This window comes from Cynocephalus volans, chromosome 11 (assembly GCF_027409185.1).
Source record: "Cynocephalus volans isolate mCynVol1 chromosome 11, mCynVol1.pri, whole genome shotgun sequence".
In the NCBI taxonomy this organism is placed as follows: domain Eukaryota; kingdom Metazoa; phylum Chordata; class Mammalia; order Dermoptera; family Cynocephalidae; genus Cynocephalus; species Cynocephalus volans.
In genome coordinates, this window is record NC_084470.1 from 50,478,573 (window position 1) to 50,498,224 (window position 19,652).

The 19,652-nt window shown below is 45.7% G+C and overlaps 1 protein-coding gene across 4 annotated transcripts in view; it reads left to right on the forward strand.

Annotated features, from left to right (window-relative positions):
• Positions 1-169: 169 nt before the first annotated feature.
• The window catches only part of TTC21A (tetratricopeptide repeat domain 21A), a 38,942-nt gene continuing 19,459 nt past the window's right edge, over positions 170-19,652 (forward strand). For 2 of the 4 annotated variants that reach the window (XM_063115163.1, XM_063115164.1), the window contains exons 1-10: positions 170-196; positions 1,545-1,674; positions 2,544-2,654; positions 3,284-3,450; positions 4,847-4,969; positions 7,498-7,655; positions 13,678-13,785; position 13,856; positions 15,474-15,572; positions 16,500-16,692. In XM_063115163.1, the coding sequence (XP_062971233.1) occupies positions 170-196; positions 1,545-1,674; positions 2,544-2,654; positions 3,284-3,450; positions 4,847-4,969; positions 7,498-7,655; positions 13,678-13,785; position 13,856; positions 15,474-15,572; positions 16,500-16,692 (1,117 nt within the window). The remainder of the gene's footprint in view (positions 197-1,544; positions 1,675-2,543; positions 2,655-3,283; positions 3,451-4,846; positions 4,970-7,497; positions 7,656-13,677; positions 13,786-13,855; positions 13,857-15,473; positions 15,573-16,499; positions 16,693-19,652) is intronic. The other 2 variants (XM_063115165.1, XM_063115166.1) reach the window with 2 other exon arrangements.

Consider the following 19,652-nt stretch of genomic DNA (forward strand, 5'->3'; position numbering starts at 1 on the left):
TGACTCCCACTCCTGACGCGCACGCTCTTAGCAACCGGCCGGCAGCCCCGTTTCCAACGACGCGCGCCTTCAACATCCGACCGCGAGAGGCGTGCCCAAGACCCCGATCTTGGAATCCGGCTCCGCGTGGCCCCACCAGACCCGGAGTCGGAACCGTGAGCAGCCCGGGATGAGCAGCAATGACTCCTCCCTTATGGTGCGTGGCCCGATTTGCTCCTGGCCCAGTGACCCCCAACCCCCTGCTGCTCTCCTGCCACCTCTCTGGCCCTTCGCTGTTCCCAGCTGCATCAGGGGGTCCTGCCCTTTCTCGCCTCACTCTGCCTATCGAGTGCATCATCTCCGGTACCCTCTGAGAACCCTGAGCCCCAAATTAGTATCCCCTACCCAGTCCTGTTTCCTGAACTCTCCCAAACCAACACATCCCATCTCATCATCTTGTCATCATCCCTTCTCCCCCCCCCCCCCCCGCAGCCTCTTCTGGGTCCCCCTCACCAGTAATTTGCACCACCATTTGATCTCCCAGCCTTAACTCGTAGTTCTTCCCCATACCCATCTTCCAATGCTTATCTATCAACAAGAAATGTCAACTCCTAAATATTTCCTGGGATCGCCTTTTTTTTTTTTTTTTTTTCTTGCAGCTGGCCAGTACGGGGATCCGAACCCTTGACCTTGGTGTTACCAAACCCATTTTAAAAAATCTCCTAGCCCAGGACCACCACCATCTCCCCCTTGGGCACCAGCAACAGGCTCCCTCCCATCTGGTTTCTCTGCATCAGCTCTCTTCATTAGCAGTACCACCTACTGTCCACCACATCACCACACACAAACACCTCCCCACCCCATCCACACAGCAGCCAGAGTGGTTTTTGAAAAAACATATGTCTCAACACATCCCTCCCCTACTTAAAACCCTTTCAACTGCTTCCTGTTACCCTTAGGTTGATGTCTGGTCTGTTTCATTTGGCCCACAAAGCTGTTTACAATTCAACCACATCTATCCCCAGCCCCAGCACCCACAAACCTTAGGGGAAGTGAGACTTAGCTGTGAAATCTCAGCCCCTATTACCGGGTGACCTTTGTCAAGCCATAGTCTCCACGGGCTTCAGCTTCGTTAACTGTGGAAGATATGGAGGATCATGTACTACCTAAGATAATGGATATAAAGCCCTTGATAACAGTTCCCAGCATGTGGTTAGCCCACAGTAACTTGTAACTATAACTACTGATAAAATTTTTCCTGTCATTGGCCGTCTTTCCTCTTGCCTTTCTAGGACAAAGGCTGAGTTCAATTTCCCATTACATATGAAGCAGAATCTGTTGGTAATCCCCAAACAACTCCAGACTCTTTTCTGGGGAAACTGCAAGGAGCTGCTCCCCGGGCTGCTAAAGTACAGGACCAGCCTGCATGTTCCCTTCTTTCTTTTCCTTTTGCAGAACTGGGGAGTAAAAGGGGATTGGGAAGGGAATGGCCCTCCTCCCATCTGGGTCAGAACAGAGACTGAGAAGGGACTGGGACTTTTGTAACTGTGTCTCCTTCCGTGCAGGCTGGGATCATTTACTATAGCCAGGAAAAGTACTTCCACCATGTGCAGAAGGCTGCAGCTGTGGGCCTGGAAAAATTCAGCAATGACCCTGTGTTACAATTCTTTAAAGCCTATGGAGTCCTCCGGGAAGGTAAGGACTCGGCGGTGTTGGCCTTCTGACCCCTGGCACTAATCCTCTGGCTCCACCTGGATGTCTACTTATATCCTAGTTATGGTCCCATGGAAACAGTCTTACTCTCAGTGGCTGGATTCCCAGGTTAATCCACAGAAGCCTATGTAATCCATATCCAGCCGACTTTTGAGGCCTCAGAGAGCTCACTATGCCAGCTGTATGCCTCAGTTTCCCTAACTGCATAATGAGTGGTTGGAGAGGTACCTGCATGATTATTGAACTAATCCCAGGCTTGGAAGCTGAGAGCTGGTAGTGCAAGAAAAGGAGAAAGTGGTGCCGGCCCATGGCTCACTCGGGAGAGTGTGGTGCTGACAACACGAAGTCAAGCATTAAGATCCCCTTACTGGTCATCTTTAAAAAAAAAAAGGAAAAGGATGAAGTGGTAGGTGTATAGGCAGGTGTGGTACAGGTCAGGGAGAGGAGTGGGGCCCATTCTGACTTGCTGACATTCGGAAGGGGACGTGGGGGGATAAATGTAGTTTGTGGCTCTTGAGCAGCTAACTGGGAATTCCCTGCCTGAGGTCCTACTTCAGAACTGACCCCAGCCAATAATCCCAGCCTCGCGTGTATCCCCACAAATACTCACAGGTACATCTCTCAGCTCCAAGACCTCCAGCCTCTGGCAGCGTAGACCTTGGTGCCAGCAGCTTCAGTCTTCAGGAACTTGGGCCATTGGAGACCTTTCACACCAGTTAGTCCTCTGATTCTGGGTGAAACCACGTGGTGCCATGCAGTGGTTTAGCCCTGAAAGGGATCTCGTGTGTCTGCCACAGTCTCCTGCTCTCCAGGCTGGAGCCTGAAGTCACAGCCATGTACTGTCTTTGCAGAGCACATCCAAGATGCCATCAGTGACCTGGAGAGCATCCGGAATCACCCGGAAGTGTCCCTGTGCTCCATCATGGCCCTCATCTATGCTCACAAATGCTGTGAAACAATCGGTGAGTACAGCCATGCTCAGTTGGCCCTGGCGCAGCAGGGAAGGGAAGCCCCACTCCAGAAATACAGCCCCTCAGGGCTGCTGAGGTGTGTACACTGGTGAATGTCCAGATGTTGTTGGCCAGTGAGGAATAATTGTTGCTCCTTTCCTTGTGGAGGCCTGAGAGAAGACCCCATGCCGGGGACCAGTTGAGTGGGAACAGGCAGAGAGAGTAGGACAGTGGGAGGGGTTCTCCCTCCAGATCCCAAGAGTTGGGGAGACACTCTTCTTTCCTTGGACAAGATCTTGTCAGAAAAATAAAGCCAATATAAATAATTCTACCCCTAATCGCCACCATTCTAGAGTCAGGGAGGGGTTCCAAGAGAGACTACTGTCTGGTCAGCACACACTGGGCACAGAGCAGAAAAGATAAATCTTAGACAGCAAACCTGAGTCTGGGCCTGAGCAGCCCCTGTGGCATCTCAGTGGCAGGTATTGCTGGTTTCCTGGCTCTGGGCTAGCACGTAGCAGCTGCATGTTTTGAGGGAGACCCAGAGTATCTAGAGGTAGCTACCTGGGCCCTCAGTGCTCCTGCAGAACCAGGCAAACCTCTACATCCTAACTCACCTTGCTCTGCTCTTGGATTTATAGACCGAGAAGCAATTCAGGAGCTAGAGAGCAGCCTGAAGGAAATACGCAAGACAGCCAGTGGGACTTCCCTGTACTATGCAAGCCTCTTCCTCTGGCTCATGGGCCGCTATGAGAAGGCCAAGGAGTACATTGACCGCATGCTGAAGGTGTCCAGCGATTCCAGAGAGGTACTCAGCGTGGGCATGGCGGGGACAGCAGCTGAAAAAAGCAGCATCCAAAGACATAGCGGGTGTCTTGTTTCACCCACGGAGGGCCCAGGAGCTGAGGGAGGGACATACCTGGGCATTGACAAGACAAGGGGCCTCACAAGTGCCCCACCCAGATTGTCTCAGGGTTGTCTTAGCAGAGGTTACACATTGGCATTTGTCTGCAGAGGCTGATCTCTATATAGATTTTCTGTGGCCTTCACTATATTTTTTTAAAATCTTTTTTTTTTTTTTTTTTTTGTCCTTTTTGTGGCCGGCACTCAGCCAGTGAGCGCACCGGCCATTCCTATATAGGATCTGAACCCGCAGCGGGAGCATCGCTGCGCTCCCAGCGCCACACTCTCCCGAGTGCGCCATGGGCTCGGCCCTATTTTTTAAAAATCTTGAATTAGTTGCAGACATTTAGAAATCAGAAGATTTTTACTTAAATGTCCAGATTCCTGGTTCCTTTGAAAGTCCAGATGAGCTGACGACGGGGGGCATTCCCTCCCTGCAGTGATCTGCTGGATGTGAATAGTGGTTCCTGCAGTGTAGCCCATACACAGTGTCTCTGTACTCACGGTGAGATAGGAAGCCTCAATCTAAGCCTGAGGGCCATTATCAATGTTCAAGGGTGTAAAAATTGATTCTTGGGGGAGGGGAGGGGAAAAAACCTTACACTTTATGTATAAAACACAGATATACATATAGTACCCATCACGATATATAGATATGGTATATCTCTGATATTAAAATTTCTTGGGGAGGAGAGTTAGTAAAAAATGTCTGAAATGTTTACGTAGGAGAGTGATAATAGAAAAAGGAAAACTCTGGTGTAGGTCATAGAGGGATACTACAGGGCAGGGGGTCTTCCAAGTGCCCTTCCAATCTTACTTCCCAGGCCTGGCCCTCCCCATCTGCCAGGAGCAGCTGGGTGCAGGCTAATGTGGAACAGCAGAGTCCATGAGCTCAGAATGGCTCCTGCTCCCCACTCAGAGGGCATTCCCAAGTGGCCTTGCCTGTGCCCCTGTGTGAAGTAAACAGGCAGTGATGAGGCAGGTGAGAGGGCCTCAGTGAGGGGTCATGGAGAGCCATGGGGCACGGGGAGGAAAGCTCCTAAAGGGGGGCCTCCTAGGCCGAGTCGTAAAGACTAGGAGTACTTCATCAGCAAAGGGATTTGGTTTGGAAGGGGAAAGATCCAGGCAGAGGAACTGTGGGAGACCTGGCCTTGAGAGAGGGCCCGGCTGCCCTAGGATCTGCATGTGGTTGTGCCTGGCAGGGCCTTGAGGTGTAGGGTGGCAAAGAGCAGGTCATGAGCAGGTTAGGTCGAAGCCGTGTAGGACCCAAGACTTCATCTTCTGTCTTGTTCTTATCCCAGGGCTTTGTGCTCAAAGGCTGGGTGGACCTCACCTCAGACAAGCCCCACACTGTGAAGAAATCCATCAAGTACCTGGAACAGGGAATTCAGGACACCAAAGATGTACTGGGGCTGATGGGAAAGGTGGGCAATGGGGAGGGGAGAGGTGGGAGTATCCCTGGCTAGGCCACTGGAACTGGAGTCCCACCAGCTGACCTCAGGCCAGACCCTCAGTGTCCAGGTGTTTCAGGGCAGGGTCTGCCAAATGCCCCTCCAGTCTTACTTCCCAGGCCTGGCCCTCTGCATCTGCCAGAAGAGGCTGGGAGAAGGCTAATGTGGATCCAGCAAAGTCCACAAGCCCAGAATGGCTTCTGCTCACCCACTCAGAAGGCAGGGTGGCAAAGCATGGGTCATAAGCAGGTTAGTTCCAGAGGCCCAGAGAGGGTCAGCAACCAGTTCAGGGTCAAACAGCAGCCCAGGGCCCACTCCATTTCTCACACACCTTCCTGCTTAGTCTGAGTTTCTGTCTCATTCTGCATGGGGGTCTTCTCAGGGTTGCCTTCTCAGAGTCTGTCCTTCCTTGACACTCCCGGGCTTTCTCTCTTTGCCTCTTTCTTGGTTGCACTTACTGCCCCTTTCTCTGCATCTTTCTTTCACCCTTTTCAGTTCACCCATTCTCTTTCCACTTGTTAAATTTGCTTAGTTGGCCAAAGGAGAAGGGAGATATATATTTTATATATATTTTGCATTTTCTGATCTTAATTTAAATTAAGTTCCTTTTTTCTTTTGTGACTGTCATTGAATCATTCTTTGAAAGAAAAACAATCTTATTCTCTTCTGTTAGTATTTCTTTTTCTTTTTTGTAGAAAGATGGAGAAAGATGTTTATATATATTTTTCTTTTCTTTTTTTTTTTTTTTTTTTTTTTGTCTTTTTTTCGTGACCGGCGCTCAGCCAGTGAGTGCACCGGCCATTACTATATAGGATCCGAACCCGCGGCGGAAGCAGCGCCGCACTCTCCCAAGTGCGCCACGGGCTCGGCCCTATATTTTTCTTATAAAAGGAATACATATTCATTACAAAAACAGAAGCCTAAAAAAACTGGAGGTTGAATTAAGATGACACCCTTAACCCTAGTGCTCCCAAAACAACTCATGTTAACATTTTAGGGCAGTTTCTTCTAGTCTTTTTTCTATGGTTGGGTTCAGGGTGTGCCTTAAATTGGTTTTCTGGGCAGCAGAAGCGATGGGGATTAATGTGTAAGAGGCTTATCAGGGAGCACCCTTGGGGCCAACACCTGTGGGGAGAGAAGTTGGGCTGTGAACAGTCACAGCAAAGGACTCAACTCCACGGGGAACTCTGGAGCCAGGCTGGCCTTTCAGTTATCCCTCCTCACTGACTAGGCACTGGACGTTGGCTGCCACAGGGTGGGGTGTGACCTGGGACAAAGCAACTCCCTTCAATCATGGGTGTCCCAAAAGAGAGCCTCCACTGACAGCCATCAGCTGCCAATTCTCCTGATCCTGAAGGGGACTGACAAATAGCCTCCACTACGGGGTGGGAGATGGAGTTGTTATGTGATGCAGTTTTAATCCTAGAGCATATTGTCGTTTAGCTTCTTTTACTCCGTGTAGTATGTGGTCATAAGCAAATGTCATTTTGAGTGTCCATAAAAAGCCAGTCCCCTACTATATAGACCTAATGTAATTTGCCAACCTAATTCCCTATTGCTTGGATATTGGGATTGTTTCCAGTTGTACACTTACGAAGAGTGCTGCAACGAACACGTTTACACATCAATCTTCATTATTTAGAGTAATCCTCAACATATTTTTGATGGGAAATCTCTTGATGGAGGGTTACTGTAAGTCTAACATAAGCCATCCTTTCAGGGTCCAATTTCCAGTTATTTAGAAGCCTTGCCCTCTGTCCTCAGGGCACCTGTGTCATGACTCTCCCAGGAGAATCTGGTGACTGGTGCTGGCCTGCAGAGGCCATGACCCCATCCCAATAGGCCTCGACATAAAAAACAAAGCAAAGCAAAACAAAACAAAACAAAATAACTCTCCACCACCTTGCTATAGAGGGAATTGCCTGCAAACCCTCACTGATCTGCTAAACTCAGTGAGCAGTTTTCAATGATGAAATTCAGGAAAGTGGGGCTGGCCGCGTGGCTCACTCGGGAGAGTGCGGTGCTGGTAGCGCCAAGGCCGCGAGTTCGGATCCTATATAAGGATGGCCAGTGCGCTCATGGTGTTGCGATCCCCTCACCAGTCAAAAAAAAAAAAAGAAAAAAAAATTCAGGAAAGTGAATGGGAAATGAATGGGCAATTGGTGGAATTGGAGAGTGCCCGGTGACCCCAGCTTTCCCCTTTGGGTGACCCTCACATGGCCTTGCCCTATCCCAAGCCTGTTGAATTTCCCAGGCTTGGGGCTCAGCTGTCTCCCTGGAGTCCTGCCTTGCCCATCCAGGAACCTAAGACTGTTGCGAGCCTTGATTTGTCACTCCGAGTGGCGACTCCTTCCCCCAGGAGCTGGGAGGGGCTGCTGCCCTGGGCCAGGGCTTGAGGACTCTCTGGCCCAGCCAAGTGGACCCACAGTGCCCATGTGTTGGGCTCTGATTCTGTTTTGGTGGAGACACTGACAGAGGCTCTTTTCTCTGGCTACCCACAGGCAACATACTTCATGACGCAGCAGAACTACTCAGGGGCCCTGGAAGTGGTGAACCAGATCACAGTGGCTTCGGGGAGCTTCCTGCCAGCCTTGGTCCTGAAGATGCGGCTGTTCTTGGCTCGGCAGGACTGGGAGCAGACAGTAGAAACAGGACACAGGTGAGTGGGGCCCACCTGTGCCACTGCACAAATGTATGGCTTCCTTCCTTTCCAAGCCGAGGATGCTGATGTGCTCCCATTATACAAGATGTGGAGGTGGGAGAACAAGATGTAAAAGTAAATATCACCCATGAAGGGGTTCTGAATAGGGATATGATCATACTGGGAGGGGGAGGAGAGGCAGCACTGGCGTAAGTGAACTAAATACTCACCCATGATAACACAAGGCCAGGAGCTGTGGCCTTAGATGGGTCAATCAAGAAACAGAGGCATAGGCATATCGTTTAGAGGAGATGCAGAGGGAACCAACAAAAGAATGCAAAGCAATAGAAGTGACAGGGTGGGAAGTAGATGCCTGAGGAGTGGCGGCAGAGCGAAGGGACAGTGGGTCTAGGGGCTGCTGTGTTATTTAATTTTTTTAAACTGTGGATATGAAATACTTTAATAAAAACTTCAGGAGAAAAAGGTAATTGGTGACTTTGAGAGAAGAGTTTCCATAACAGCTGGGTATGTAAGCAGGACAGCAGAGTTCGGGAGTATTGGGACCTGTGGAGGCCAGACCCCAAGCTCCAGGTGGCTGTGGAACATTGGGAATAGCAATCAAGGCGGTTTAAGGGGGAAGGATGCCTGGTGGAAGGCTATTTGAGGACATTTTCTAAATAATTGAAGCTTATCTCTTTAAACTCTAACACCCTAATGGTTTTTATAACAGTAATTTTAAATGTATAATCCTAATTTTCTTACTAAAATGAGTTAATGGACCATGAGTCATCACTATAAATTGTTACTGAATTACACAGTAATATACAGCATGGTTCTGAAACAAAACAAAACAAAACACAAACGAGTGTCTTGCTTGCCTGTGGAGACCTACTGCTCTGACTGTAGAATGTGAACCTTACAGAGAGGTGCTGGCAGCAAATGGAAGGTGACCCACCCTGCCTGGCTATGGGTGCACATGTGCAATGCTGGGGCCTCAGCTCCCTCTGTCCCGGTGGAGACCTGGCTGGTGTTTGGCAAGAGCTTGCTTTGGAAGCTCAGCCTTGGGCCAACAGCTTACCTGGAGGCACCTGGCTGAAGGGCACATCCTTGGGTCTGCATGGCCTCCCTCTCCCAGGCTCTGCTGGCCCACAGGCAGGGAGACAGTGTTTGGTACCAACAGACCGAGTCCAACACCCCAGTGCCTTCCCTCATGGAAACTTTCCCAGCTAGTGGTATTCATGGAATTCTGTACTTGCTTTTTGAAACTCTGCTGTATCTAGTATGTCTCTCTTTTCATCCCTAATATTATTTATTTTTCTTACTTTTTTATTTTTTTATCAATATTAAAATAGTTTGTCTCTTTTATTAATCTTTTTAATGAGTCAGCTTTGAATTTTGTAAATCTATTAAATCTTTTTTTCTAGTTTATTAATTCCTGTTCTTAACTTTATTATTTCCTGCCAACTTTTTTCTTCAGAGTTATTCTGTTATTATTTTCTAACTCTTGAGTTGGATGCCTGGCTCATCCATTCTCAATCTTGTTTTCAAGTATAAGCATTTAAGTCTATGGATGTCCATTTTAGCAGTATCTACATGTCTGGATGTGTAGTAATTCCAATATCATTAAGTTCTAAGTATTTTTTAATATCTATTCTGATTCTTCTTTGGTCCGTAAGTTATTTAAAATGTATGTGTTTATTTTGTTTTTTGTTTTTCTTGTTTTTAATTTTCAAATGTATGAGGTTCACAATGCCTTCAGAATCATCAGAAATGTTCAGAACTCTTTGAACGTTGATCGTGCCTTAATCATGTCAGAATTTTGTATGTTAAGTAAAAGGTCATTCCCTGACCAGGCTGAAAAATATGGTGTTTCCTATAAAGAAACAGAATATTGAAAACCCCATAGTATGATGAGAAGCTGCATCTTCACAATGACATGCAGTTGAAACCACAGTCCCCTTTCCATCTTATAGTCACAGACTGCCCCCCAAGCACCTTTCTTTCTTTCTTTTTTTTTTTTTTAATTTTATTTTGTCGATATACATTGTGGTTGATTATTGTTGCCCCTTACCAAAACCTCCCTCCCTCCTTTCTCTCCTCCCTCCCCCGCAACAATGTCCTTTCTGTTTGCTTGTCGTATCAACTTCAAGTAATTGTAGTTGTTATATCTTCTCCCCCCCCTGGTTTTTTTTGGTGTGTGTGTGTGTGAATTTATATGTTAATTTTAGCTCCCACCAATAAGTGAGAACATGTGGTATTTCTCTTTCTGTGCCTGACTCATTTCACTTAATATAATTCTCTCAAGGTCCATCCATGTTGTTGCAAATGGCAGTATTTCATTCGTTTTTATAGCTGAGTAGTATTCCATTGTGTAGATGTACCACATTTTCCGTATCCACTCATCTGATGATGGACATTTGGGCTGGTTCCAACTCTTGGCTATTGTAAAGAGTGCTGCGATGAACATTGGGGAACAGGTATACCTTCGACTTGATGATTTCCATTCCTCTGGGCATATTCCCAACAGTGGGATAACTCGGTCGTATGGTAGATCTATCTGCAATTGTTTGAGGAACCTCCATACCATTTTCCATAGAGGCTGCACCATTTTGCAGTCCTACCAACAATGTATGAGAGTTCCTTTTTCTCCGCAACCTCGCCAGCATTTATCATTCAGAGTCTTTTGGATTTTAGCCGTCCTAACTGGAGTGAGATGGTATCTCAGTGTGGTTTTGATTTGCATTTCCCGGATGCTGAGTGATGTTGAGCATTTTTTCATATGTCTGTTGGCCATTTGTATATCTTCCTTAGAGAAATGCCTACTTAGCTCTTTTGCCCATTTTTTAATTGGGTTGCTTGTTTTCTTCTTGTAAAGTTGTTTGAGATCCTTATATATTCTGGATATTAATCCTTTGTCAGATGTATATTTTGCAAATATTTTCTCCCACTCTGTTGGTTGTCTTTTAACTCTGTTAATTGTTTCTTTTGCTGTGCAGAAGCTTTTTAGTTTGATATAATCCCATTTGTTTATTTTTCCTTTGCTTGCCCATGCTTTTGGGGTCATATTCATGAAGTCTGTGTCCAGTCCTATTTCCTGAAGTGTTTCTCCTATGTTTTCTTTAAGAAGTTTTATTGTTTCAGGGTGTATATTTAAATCCTTAATCCATTTTGAGTTGATTTTAGTATATGGTGAGAGGTATGGATCTAGTTTCATTCTCCTGCATATGGATATCCAGTTATCCCAGCACCATTTGCTGAAGAGGCAGTCCCTTTCCCAGTGAATAGGCCTGGTGCCTTTGTCAAAGATCAGATGGAAGTGTGTGGGTTGATTTCTGGATTCTCTATTCTATTCCATTGATCAGTGTATCTGTTTTTCTGCCAGTACCATACTGTTTTGGTTATTATAGCTTTGTAGTATAGCTTAAAGTCAGGTAGTGTTATGCCTCCAGCTTTATTTTTTTTGCTGAGCATTGCTTTGGCTACACGTGGTCTTTTATTATTCCATATAAATGTCTGGATAGTTCTTTTCATTTCTGAGAAAAATGTCTTTAGAATTTTGATGGGGATTGCATTGAATTTGTATATCACTTTGGGTAGTATGGACATTTTCGCTATGTTGATTCTTCCAATCCAAGAGCATGGGATATCTTTCCATCTTCTTGTATCCTCTCTAATTTCTCTCAGCAGTGGTTTGTAGTTCTCATTATAGAGATTTTTCACCTCCTTGGTTGACTCAATTCCTAAGTATTTTATTTTTTTGGTGGCTATTGTAAATGGGCAGGTTTTCTTGATTTCTCTTTCTGGATGTTCACTATTGGAGAAAAGAAATGCCACTGATTTTTGTGTGTTGATTTTGTATCCTGCTACTGTGCTGAAATCATTTATCAATTCCAAGAGTTTTTTTGTAGAGGCTTTAGGCTGTTCGATATATAGGATCATGTCATCTGCAAACAGGGACAGTTTGGCTTCATCTTTTCCAATCTGGATGCCCTTTATTTCCTTCTCTTCTCTGATTGCTCTGGCTTGTACTTCCAACACTATGTTGAATAGGAGTGGTGAGAGTGGGCATCCTTGTCTAGTTCCTGTTCTTAAAGGAAAAGCTTTCAGCTTTTCCCCATTCAGGATGATATTGGCAGTGGGTTTATCATATATGGCTTTAATTATGTTGAGATACTTTCCGTCTATACCTAACTTATAGAGGGTCTTTGTCATGAATGAGTGCTGAATTTTATCAAATGCTTTTTCAGCATCTATAGAGATGATCATGATCATATGGTCCTTGTGTTTGACTTTATTAATATGGTGTATCACAATTATTGATTTGCGTATGTTGAACCAACCTTGCATCCCTGGGATGAATCCCACTTGATCGTGATGAATAATTTTACGTATGTGTTGCTGTATTCTGTTTGCTAGTATTTTAGTGAGGATTTTCGTATCTATATTCATCAAGGATATCGGCCTGTAGTTTTCTTTTTTGGTTATATCTTTACCTGGTTTTGGTATCAGGATGATGTTTGCTTCATAGAATGAGTTTGGGAGATTTGCATCTGTTTCAATCTTTTGGAATAGTTTGTAAAGAATCGGTGTCAATTCCTCTTTGAATGTTTGGTAAAATTCTGCTGTGAATCCATCTGGTCCTGGGCTTTTCTTTGTTGGGAGCCTTCTGATAACAGCTTCAATCTCCTTTATTGTTATTAGTCTGTTCAAATTTTCTACGTCTTCATGGTTCAGTTTTGGGAGCTTGTATGTGTCCAGAAATTTATCCATTTCCTCCAGATTTTCAAATTTGTTGGCATATAGTTGTTTATAGTAGTCTCGAATGATTCCTTGTATTTCAGATGAATCAGTTGTAATATCGCCTTTTTCATTTCTAATTTTTGTTATTTGAATCTTCTCTCTTCTTTTTTTGTTAGCCATGCTAATGGTTTGTCAATTTTACTTATCTTTTTGAAAAACCAACTTTTTGATTCATTGAACTTTTGTATTGTTTTTTGGGTTTCAATTTCATTCAGTTCTTCTCTGATCTTAATGATTTCTTTCCGTCTGCTAACTTTAGGTTTGGATTGTTCTTGTTTTTCTAGTTCTTTAAGGTGAAGTGTTAGGTTGTTCACTTGCCATCTTTCCATTCTTCTGAGGTGAGCATTTAATGCAATAAATTTCCCCCTTAATACTGCTTTTGCAGTATCCCACAGGTTTTGGTATGATGTATCATTATTTTCATTAGTTTCAATAAAATTTTTTGTTTCCTGCTTGATTTCTTCTTGGACTCATATGTCATTAAGTAGAATGCTGTTTAATTTCCATGTGTTTGTATAGTTTCCAGAGTTTCGTTTGTTATTAATTTCTAGTTTTAATCCATTGTGGTCTGAGAAAATACATGGGATAATTCCAATTTTTTTGAATTTATTGAGACTTGATTTGTGACCTAATATGTGATCTGTCCTGGAGAATGATCCATGTGCTGATGAGAAGAATGAATATTCTTAGGCTGTCCCGAAGCACCTTTCTGGCTACCCCCAGACTATGGTACATGGTCATGTCAAGTTAGTCAGGATATGAATAGGTTTCTGTAACAAAAACACCCCAAAATATATGACTAAAGGTTATTCCTCTCTCAGGTAGAAGTTTGTGTGGTGGTTCAGAGCTGGGTTGGCAGCTTAACTATGGGGTCCCAGGCCCCTTTTGTTCTGTTGTTCTACCAATCCCAGGACGTTACTTACAAGTCCACGCTCCAGACAGCAGGAAGGAGGGAAGAGCAGAAAAAGAAGGCCTGCTGTTAGAGTACAGCTGTATATAACACTCATCACTTTCTCTTATATCCTGTTGGCCAGACTTAGTCACATGGCCACCCCTACATTGCAAAGGAAAGCTGGGAAATGTAGTCTTTCTTCTGGGTATCCATGTGCCTGGCTACTTTGGGAGTTCTGCTATTAAAAAAAAGAAGAGGAGAATGGATATTAAAAGACTATCAGAAGTTGCCAACCCTAGCCTTGCCTATCAATATTCTTAATTCATGTGGTTCCTCTTCCTATTTCAGAATCTTAGAAAAAGATGAAAGCAATATTGATGCCTGCCAAATTCTAGCTATGCATGAGCTTGCAAGAGAAGGAAACATGACCACAGTAAGTTCTTTCAAGACTCAGAAGTTGAGCCTTGGAACCGAGGCAATGAGGAAGCCCTCATAACCTGTGCCCCCCAACTCAAAAGCCTTGGAGGGTGCCCCCTAGATTTCAGCTTCCTTCCCTCCCCACCCCCATATTCCCTGCCAAGGAGATCTGCTCTGTTTGGCTCTTTGGGGAGCACAGCTCAAGAGTCAGGCAGCATCAGGCAGTGAGGCTGACAGTGGCTCTGCCACATGCTACCTGTGGGAGCCTGGGCAGGTGTCTCCACCTGGACAAGCCTCGAGCTCCTCATTTGTAAAATGTACATAATTCTGCACAGCTGTGAGGACTAAATGAGATGAGAAGTGGGAAAGTGGAGCAGTGCCTGGCACACTACAATAATTCCATCAATGTTAACTGATAGTAGAAGTCGTGGTAGTGTTTCAGAATTCAGGAAATGCCATTTTTTTAGGGAATGGTTTGAACTGCTCAGGCCGTTGGCCAGGTAGTACCTGGCCCCAAACTTGTTCCTGAGTCTTGTAGTTTTCCAAAGAAACCTAAAATAGCCCTCAAATGAAGTCAGAAATACCTAGAATTCTTAATGAAACCTCAATGTCCAGACAGGTTCTTCTTTTCAAAATGTTTTTAACCAAAACACTGCCTTTTAAATAAACAAAATACATTGCCTTTCTGGAGAATATGGCAAATCAAGAGTCTCTGAGCGGTCATGAAGGGAAGAGGAAGTTTCTGATTTCTTCTGCACAGCTCTGAGATTATGGGCTTTGTGGGGTGGGGTGAGATGGAGGGGACAGTCCATAGGGGAGGAACCCTTGAAAAGGGCCGCAGCCCTGTCTCTGGGTAGGAACTAGAAAACAGGCATATCCTCAGTTCCCTGTGACCCCAGAACCCTGGGCAGTCCTCCTTGGGGCTTGGCCTGAGAGTTAATTTCAAGGGCAGATTTAGCCTTTAAGGCCCCTTCTCTACCCCCACCTCAAACCCTGGGTCCTACCCCTCACTCCAGCCTGGCTGCTCAGTTCTAATCTTGCTCTCACTTACTGAGCAGAGTGGCCCCCACCGTCCTGGCCCCCACCATCTTTTGGCACTTTTTTGCAGTTGGGAACTGAGAAGTCCCTACTTCTGGGTGGGGAGTAGGCAGAAGGGCCAATCGGAAAGAACCCAAGCTTTGGAATCAGTCAGTCACCTAGCTGGTTGGATTACCTCAGACAAATTGCCTAATCTTTCTGCCCCTTCATTTGCTGTACTGGAAAGTTTGGAGAGTTACACTGACTTACAGGCTGCTGGGAGGGTTCACTGGAATGACACAGAGGCACCAATGTGGTGACTCATGTCAAAATGAAGCAGGGCTCCCGGGCCAGCACAGGTGGTTTGCCACTGGCCTGGCAGGCTGTGGTATGGACACAGCGAGGGTTCCTCCTGGCTCTGCCTGGGTGGCTCTGAAAAGGGCAGTTTCTCTTCACAAGCTCAGGAACACAGGGGCAGTGCCAGCTGTTGGGTGGATAAAGTTCCAAAAAGCTTCATCTATGGGGCTTTGAAATAATTCTCATGCCTGGGCCACCCCACTCCAGCTACATCTGAATCTCTGGGAGTGATGCCTGGGCATGGGTATTTTTTAAATCTCCCAGCTGATGCTAGTGTGCAGCCAGGCTTGAGAACCACTATACAACTCTGGTTTTGCCTGTTGCCTTTAACGTTATTGGTTTTGTCCCTGCAGGCTGCTGGTCACGTTAGAAATCTGATTACAGCACTAGAGATGAGAGAGCCACAAAATCCAAGCCTCCATCTTAAAAAAGTTCTTGTGGTTAGCAGACTGGTAAGAAGCTTCTTTCCTGTTCTCACAAATGGTACTTCTCTCTGCTTTCCTCAGAGGAGACCTGTGCTCCCCAGGAAGCTCCTTGAGCCGCCCGCCCCCCTCCCTTTGGCTCAAATTTGGCCACTCAGGCTTGAGGCCCACACCCTACGACCCCTGCCTGCCTCTGGCTAACTGTGACATGTGGGCTTTGTACCCTTGACCAAAGTGTCCCTCAGAGATGCTATGAAAATCAGGGAGATGGGGTCTGAAAGCACTTTTAGAGCAGGTAGCACCTTGCGTGGGGAAAGGGAGGTATCACAGCTGTTGTGCAGCCCAGCTCTGGCTCAGGTGCTAGGTGCCCGGCTCATGTATTCTTTTTCGGGGAAGTGACTTGGGAAGGCTGGTCTGCCTAGGCCTTTCTGACATCAGGGAAGGTTCAAATACAACAGGTTGCCAAATCGTGTCTCTGTCAGACCCTTCAGCCCCCAAGCAAGATTTACTAGAAGGAAAAGCTGTAAGAATGAGGGCAGCTCGGGGGCCTCGGGGACCAGAACTGTGAAGCTGAACACCACCAGGACACCATCTTTCCCTCCACGTGTGTGTCAGATTCTCTCTGCCTTGTTCGTCACACTTGGCAGGGAACATGCTAGTCACAGCCTTCAGGGCTACTTCCCATCACTGGACATCAAGGGCTTCTTTCACCCAGCTTCACTTTTTGAAAAACCTCTTGTGGCCAAACAGGAGTTGAGTCCCTCAGAGGACCTGTGGCTGGAGGCAGGTTCCACAAATGTAGACAGCTCCACAGATCCAGCTACCTAGACACAGGGTACCTCTTGGGCTCGCCTGAGGCTATGCATCCCTGCCAAATTGTCCCCCATTACTGACTTGGCCTTGCTGAGACAGGCTGGACTGACTGATCTCCCTTTCCCATACTCCTGTTCCTTGCAGTGCTGGAGACACCAGACAATTCTACAGCAAGTGTGTAGCTTCATTGAGCGCACCTTCATGGCCACACCATCCTGTGCCCGTGTGGCCGCAGAACTGGGCTATCTCTTCATCCTGCAGAACCAAGTGAAGGAGGCATTGTTTTGGTACTCAGAGGCCATGAAACTGGACGGGAACAGCGTGGCCGGCTTGACAGGTCTATGCAGGCTGGGCAGGGTGGGTGGAAGGTGGGTGTTGGGAGCCAAGAAGGCTGGCCTCCATGGTTCCAGAAGAGAGGGGCAGGGGAGGATTCTCCCCAGTGGGTGTGTGAGCTTGGGGGTGCAGTGCCTTTCTATGAACCCTCAAGTGTAGATGAAGAAGCACAGGAATGCTCAGAAGTCTGATCAAAGCCACTCTGATCTACTCAAACCCCAGTGTCCACACTCTTGACTCCCCCACAAGACTGGCAGCCTGACCCTCTCATTCGGTGGGCCCTGCCTCTGCTCAGGCCCCACAGACCCTCTACCAGAGTAGAGGCCCTGCCTCTACTCCACAACAGTAGAACTGTTGGAGACAGTTCTACTCACCAGCGCCTCCACACGGAGCCTCCAGACTCACCTCTGTAGATCATCCTGTGCAGGTCCCTGAGCTGGAAGGCCACCAGAGAGAGTAATTTTGAGAGTTTTACTTCCCTGTCTGTTCAGATGCTTTTTTTCATCCTTTCTATAAAGGTCAAATGAATTTTCCAGAGCCCCATTTTCATTTTACACATTTTTTAAATGCTCCCAAATCCATGGTCTCTGGTGAATTCTGAACTGGCAGTGTTTAGTTTGGGTTAAGGAAGCTGGGCTCTCTGGGCATGCTGGCTCTTGCCCTGGCTCTGAGAAGCTGTATGTTTGGAGCAAGTCACTTCTCCTCTCCAGACTCCAGGCTCCTTATCTGCACAGTGCAGTTGCCAGAGGAGGTGATCTTGACTTTTGGTTCAACATATCAGGCTGACCCCTCAGATCCATGCCTCTCCTCCCTCCTCAAATCCCATAAAAATAATAAAAGACATTTTTAAAAGATAATGAGTCCATTGCAGCCCTGGAAAGAGAGAAAGTTGCCTTCAGTGGACCAGAAACTTTGAGGAACTTCACATTTCTAGAAGATGTAAGGAAATTCCAAGCAGATCTAGTAACCCATATGCCAGTGTAGGCAGAGATGGTCAGCTAAAGAAGTGAGTATACCAACTTTCCCTAAAAAGCTCCAGGAAAAACAAGAACTGAAAACACAAGCTTAAGTCACCAGAGGCTGAGTGTAAAAGCATACTGTGGAGCAGTGCACAAGATAATGGGAGGATTATTGGAACTGTGCACAGACCAGAGACTAGACTCCAGGAGGCTCTTACCGGGCACTAGGGCAGGAGGGAGAAGAGCAGAGCTCCTGATGAGTTCCCACTGTTACCAGGGACATGAAGGACAAGAAGACTGGGCTGTTTGGCACATAGGCAAAATCCCCTAAGACATTCCTCCACCAGACTGAGTCCTTTCTCACTTCCTCATTCAAGGGACAGCCCCAGTGATCATCAAGAGGGAAGTCCGCCGGTCAGAATGTCTGTCTCGTCACCCCAGGCTGAGCCAAGCTCACTCGTGTGTCCCAGAGTCACCATCTTATCTGGCCTGTCTGGGAAAATCAGTGACCTTAACAATTTGGGAAATATGCCTGGATGCTAATACTCATCAATCTAGTCCTTCGTTTATCAACCTGCTCGCAGTCCAAAACAGGGGCCGAGTGGAGCACGCAAAGCCCTTTGAAGAATGAAGTTAAGGCCATATGTAGAAAAGACTTTTTCTCCCCTAAAACACATTCTGTGTTTGGAGAGGCTATTATGTCAAGAAGTAAAGAACATGCTACTGTGAAAAAGTACAGAGAACAAGAAAGAGTTGCTGAAAATTAAAAACATCATTACAAATTAAGAAATTCCGTGGACAGGCCAAATAGTGTGATGAAAACCAAGATGGTGATTAGGAATACAATCAGGAATAAATATGCCAAAATAGCCAAGAAATATCTGTAAAAGAAAGAATAGTAGGAACAGAGAATTGTCCTCTCAACATCAAAACATAATACAAAACCACAGTAATCAAGTCAGCTTGAGATTAGCACTGGCTGGAATAAACAAGTAGATAAATGGGACATAGCAGGCCTTATTTCAAATTGATAGGTTCTTCAATAACTCCTGTTTGGACACCTGACTAGCCATTATAAGAAAAATAAAAGCAAGTCCCCATCTCACACCATACTCGAAAATAAATTCCAGTGGAATTAAGTATTTAAACATAAAAATTAAATGAGCCGTGGGTTTCCCATGGGATTCTAAGCCTGATTGCAAACTCAGAAGCTGTAAAGAAAAATATTTTACTTATTTGACTGTATAAAAATTTAAAACTACAAAATGGCAAAAAAGATACTGTAAAAACAGTTAAAAAAGGGCCGAACCCGTGGCGCACTTGGTAGAGTGCTGCGCTGGCAGCGTGGCGACGCTCCCGCCGCGGGTTCGGATCCTATATAGGACTGACCGGTGTGTGCCGGTCACGAAAAAACGACAAAAAAAAAAAAAAAAAAAAAAAACAGTTAAAAGATAAATGGCAAATTAGTAGAAAATCTCTGCATTAAACATTATTAAGCATTATTAACAGGTTAATAATCTCAATATAGAAAGAGAAATAACCCCAAATTAAAACAGGCAGGCTATGAACAGGACATTCACAGTGGAAAAGGAAATGCCATTAAAATATGAAAAGGGGCTGGCCAGTTAGCTTAGTAGGTTAGAGTGTGGTGCCGATAACACCAAGGTCCAGGGTTCAATCCCTGTACTGGACAGCCACCAAAGGAAAAAAAAAAAAAAATGAAAAGATGTTAATTCTCCCTAATGATAAAAGAAATGTGAATTAAAACTAGTTAATTTTCACTTTTTCGACTGGCAAAGATTAAAATTATGTCTGAGGTTGTGGGGAAAGGACACTTTTAAGTTCTTGGCAGTAATATAAATTCAAATATTTTTGGAGGGCAAGTTGGCCTTATCTGTTGACATTTTAAATATACATGCCCTTTGACCCATCATCTCTACTTCTGGAATTTGAACATAGAGAAATGTTGACCATGGCATTGTAATATTAAACATTGAAAACAAAC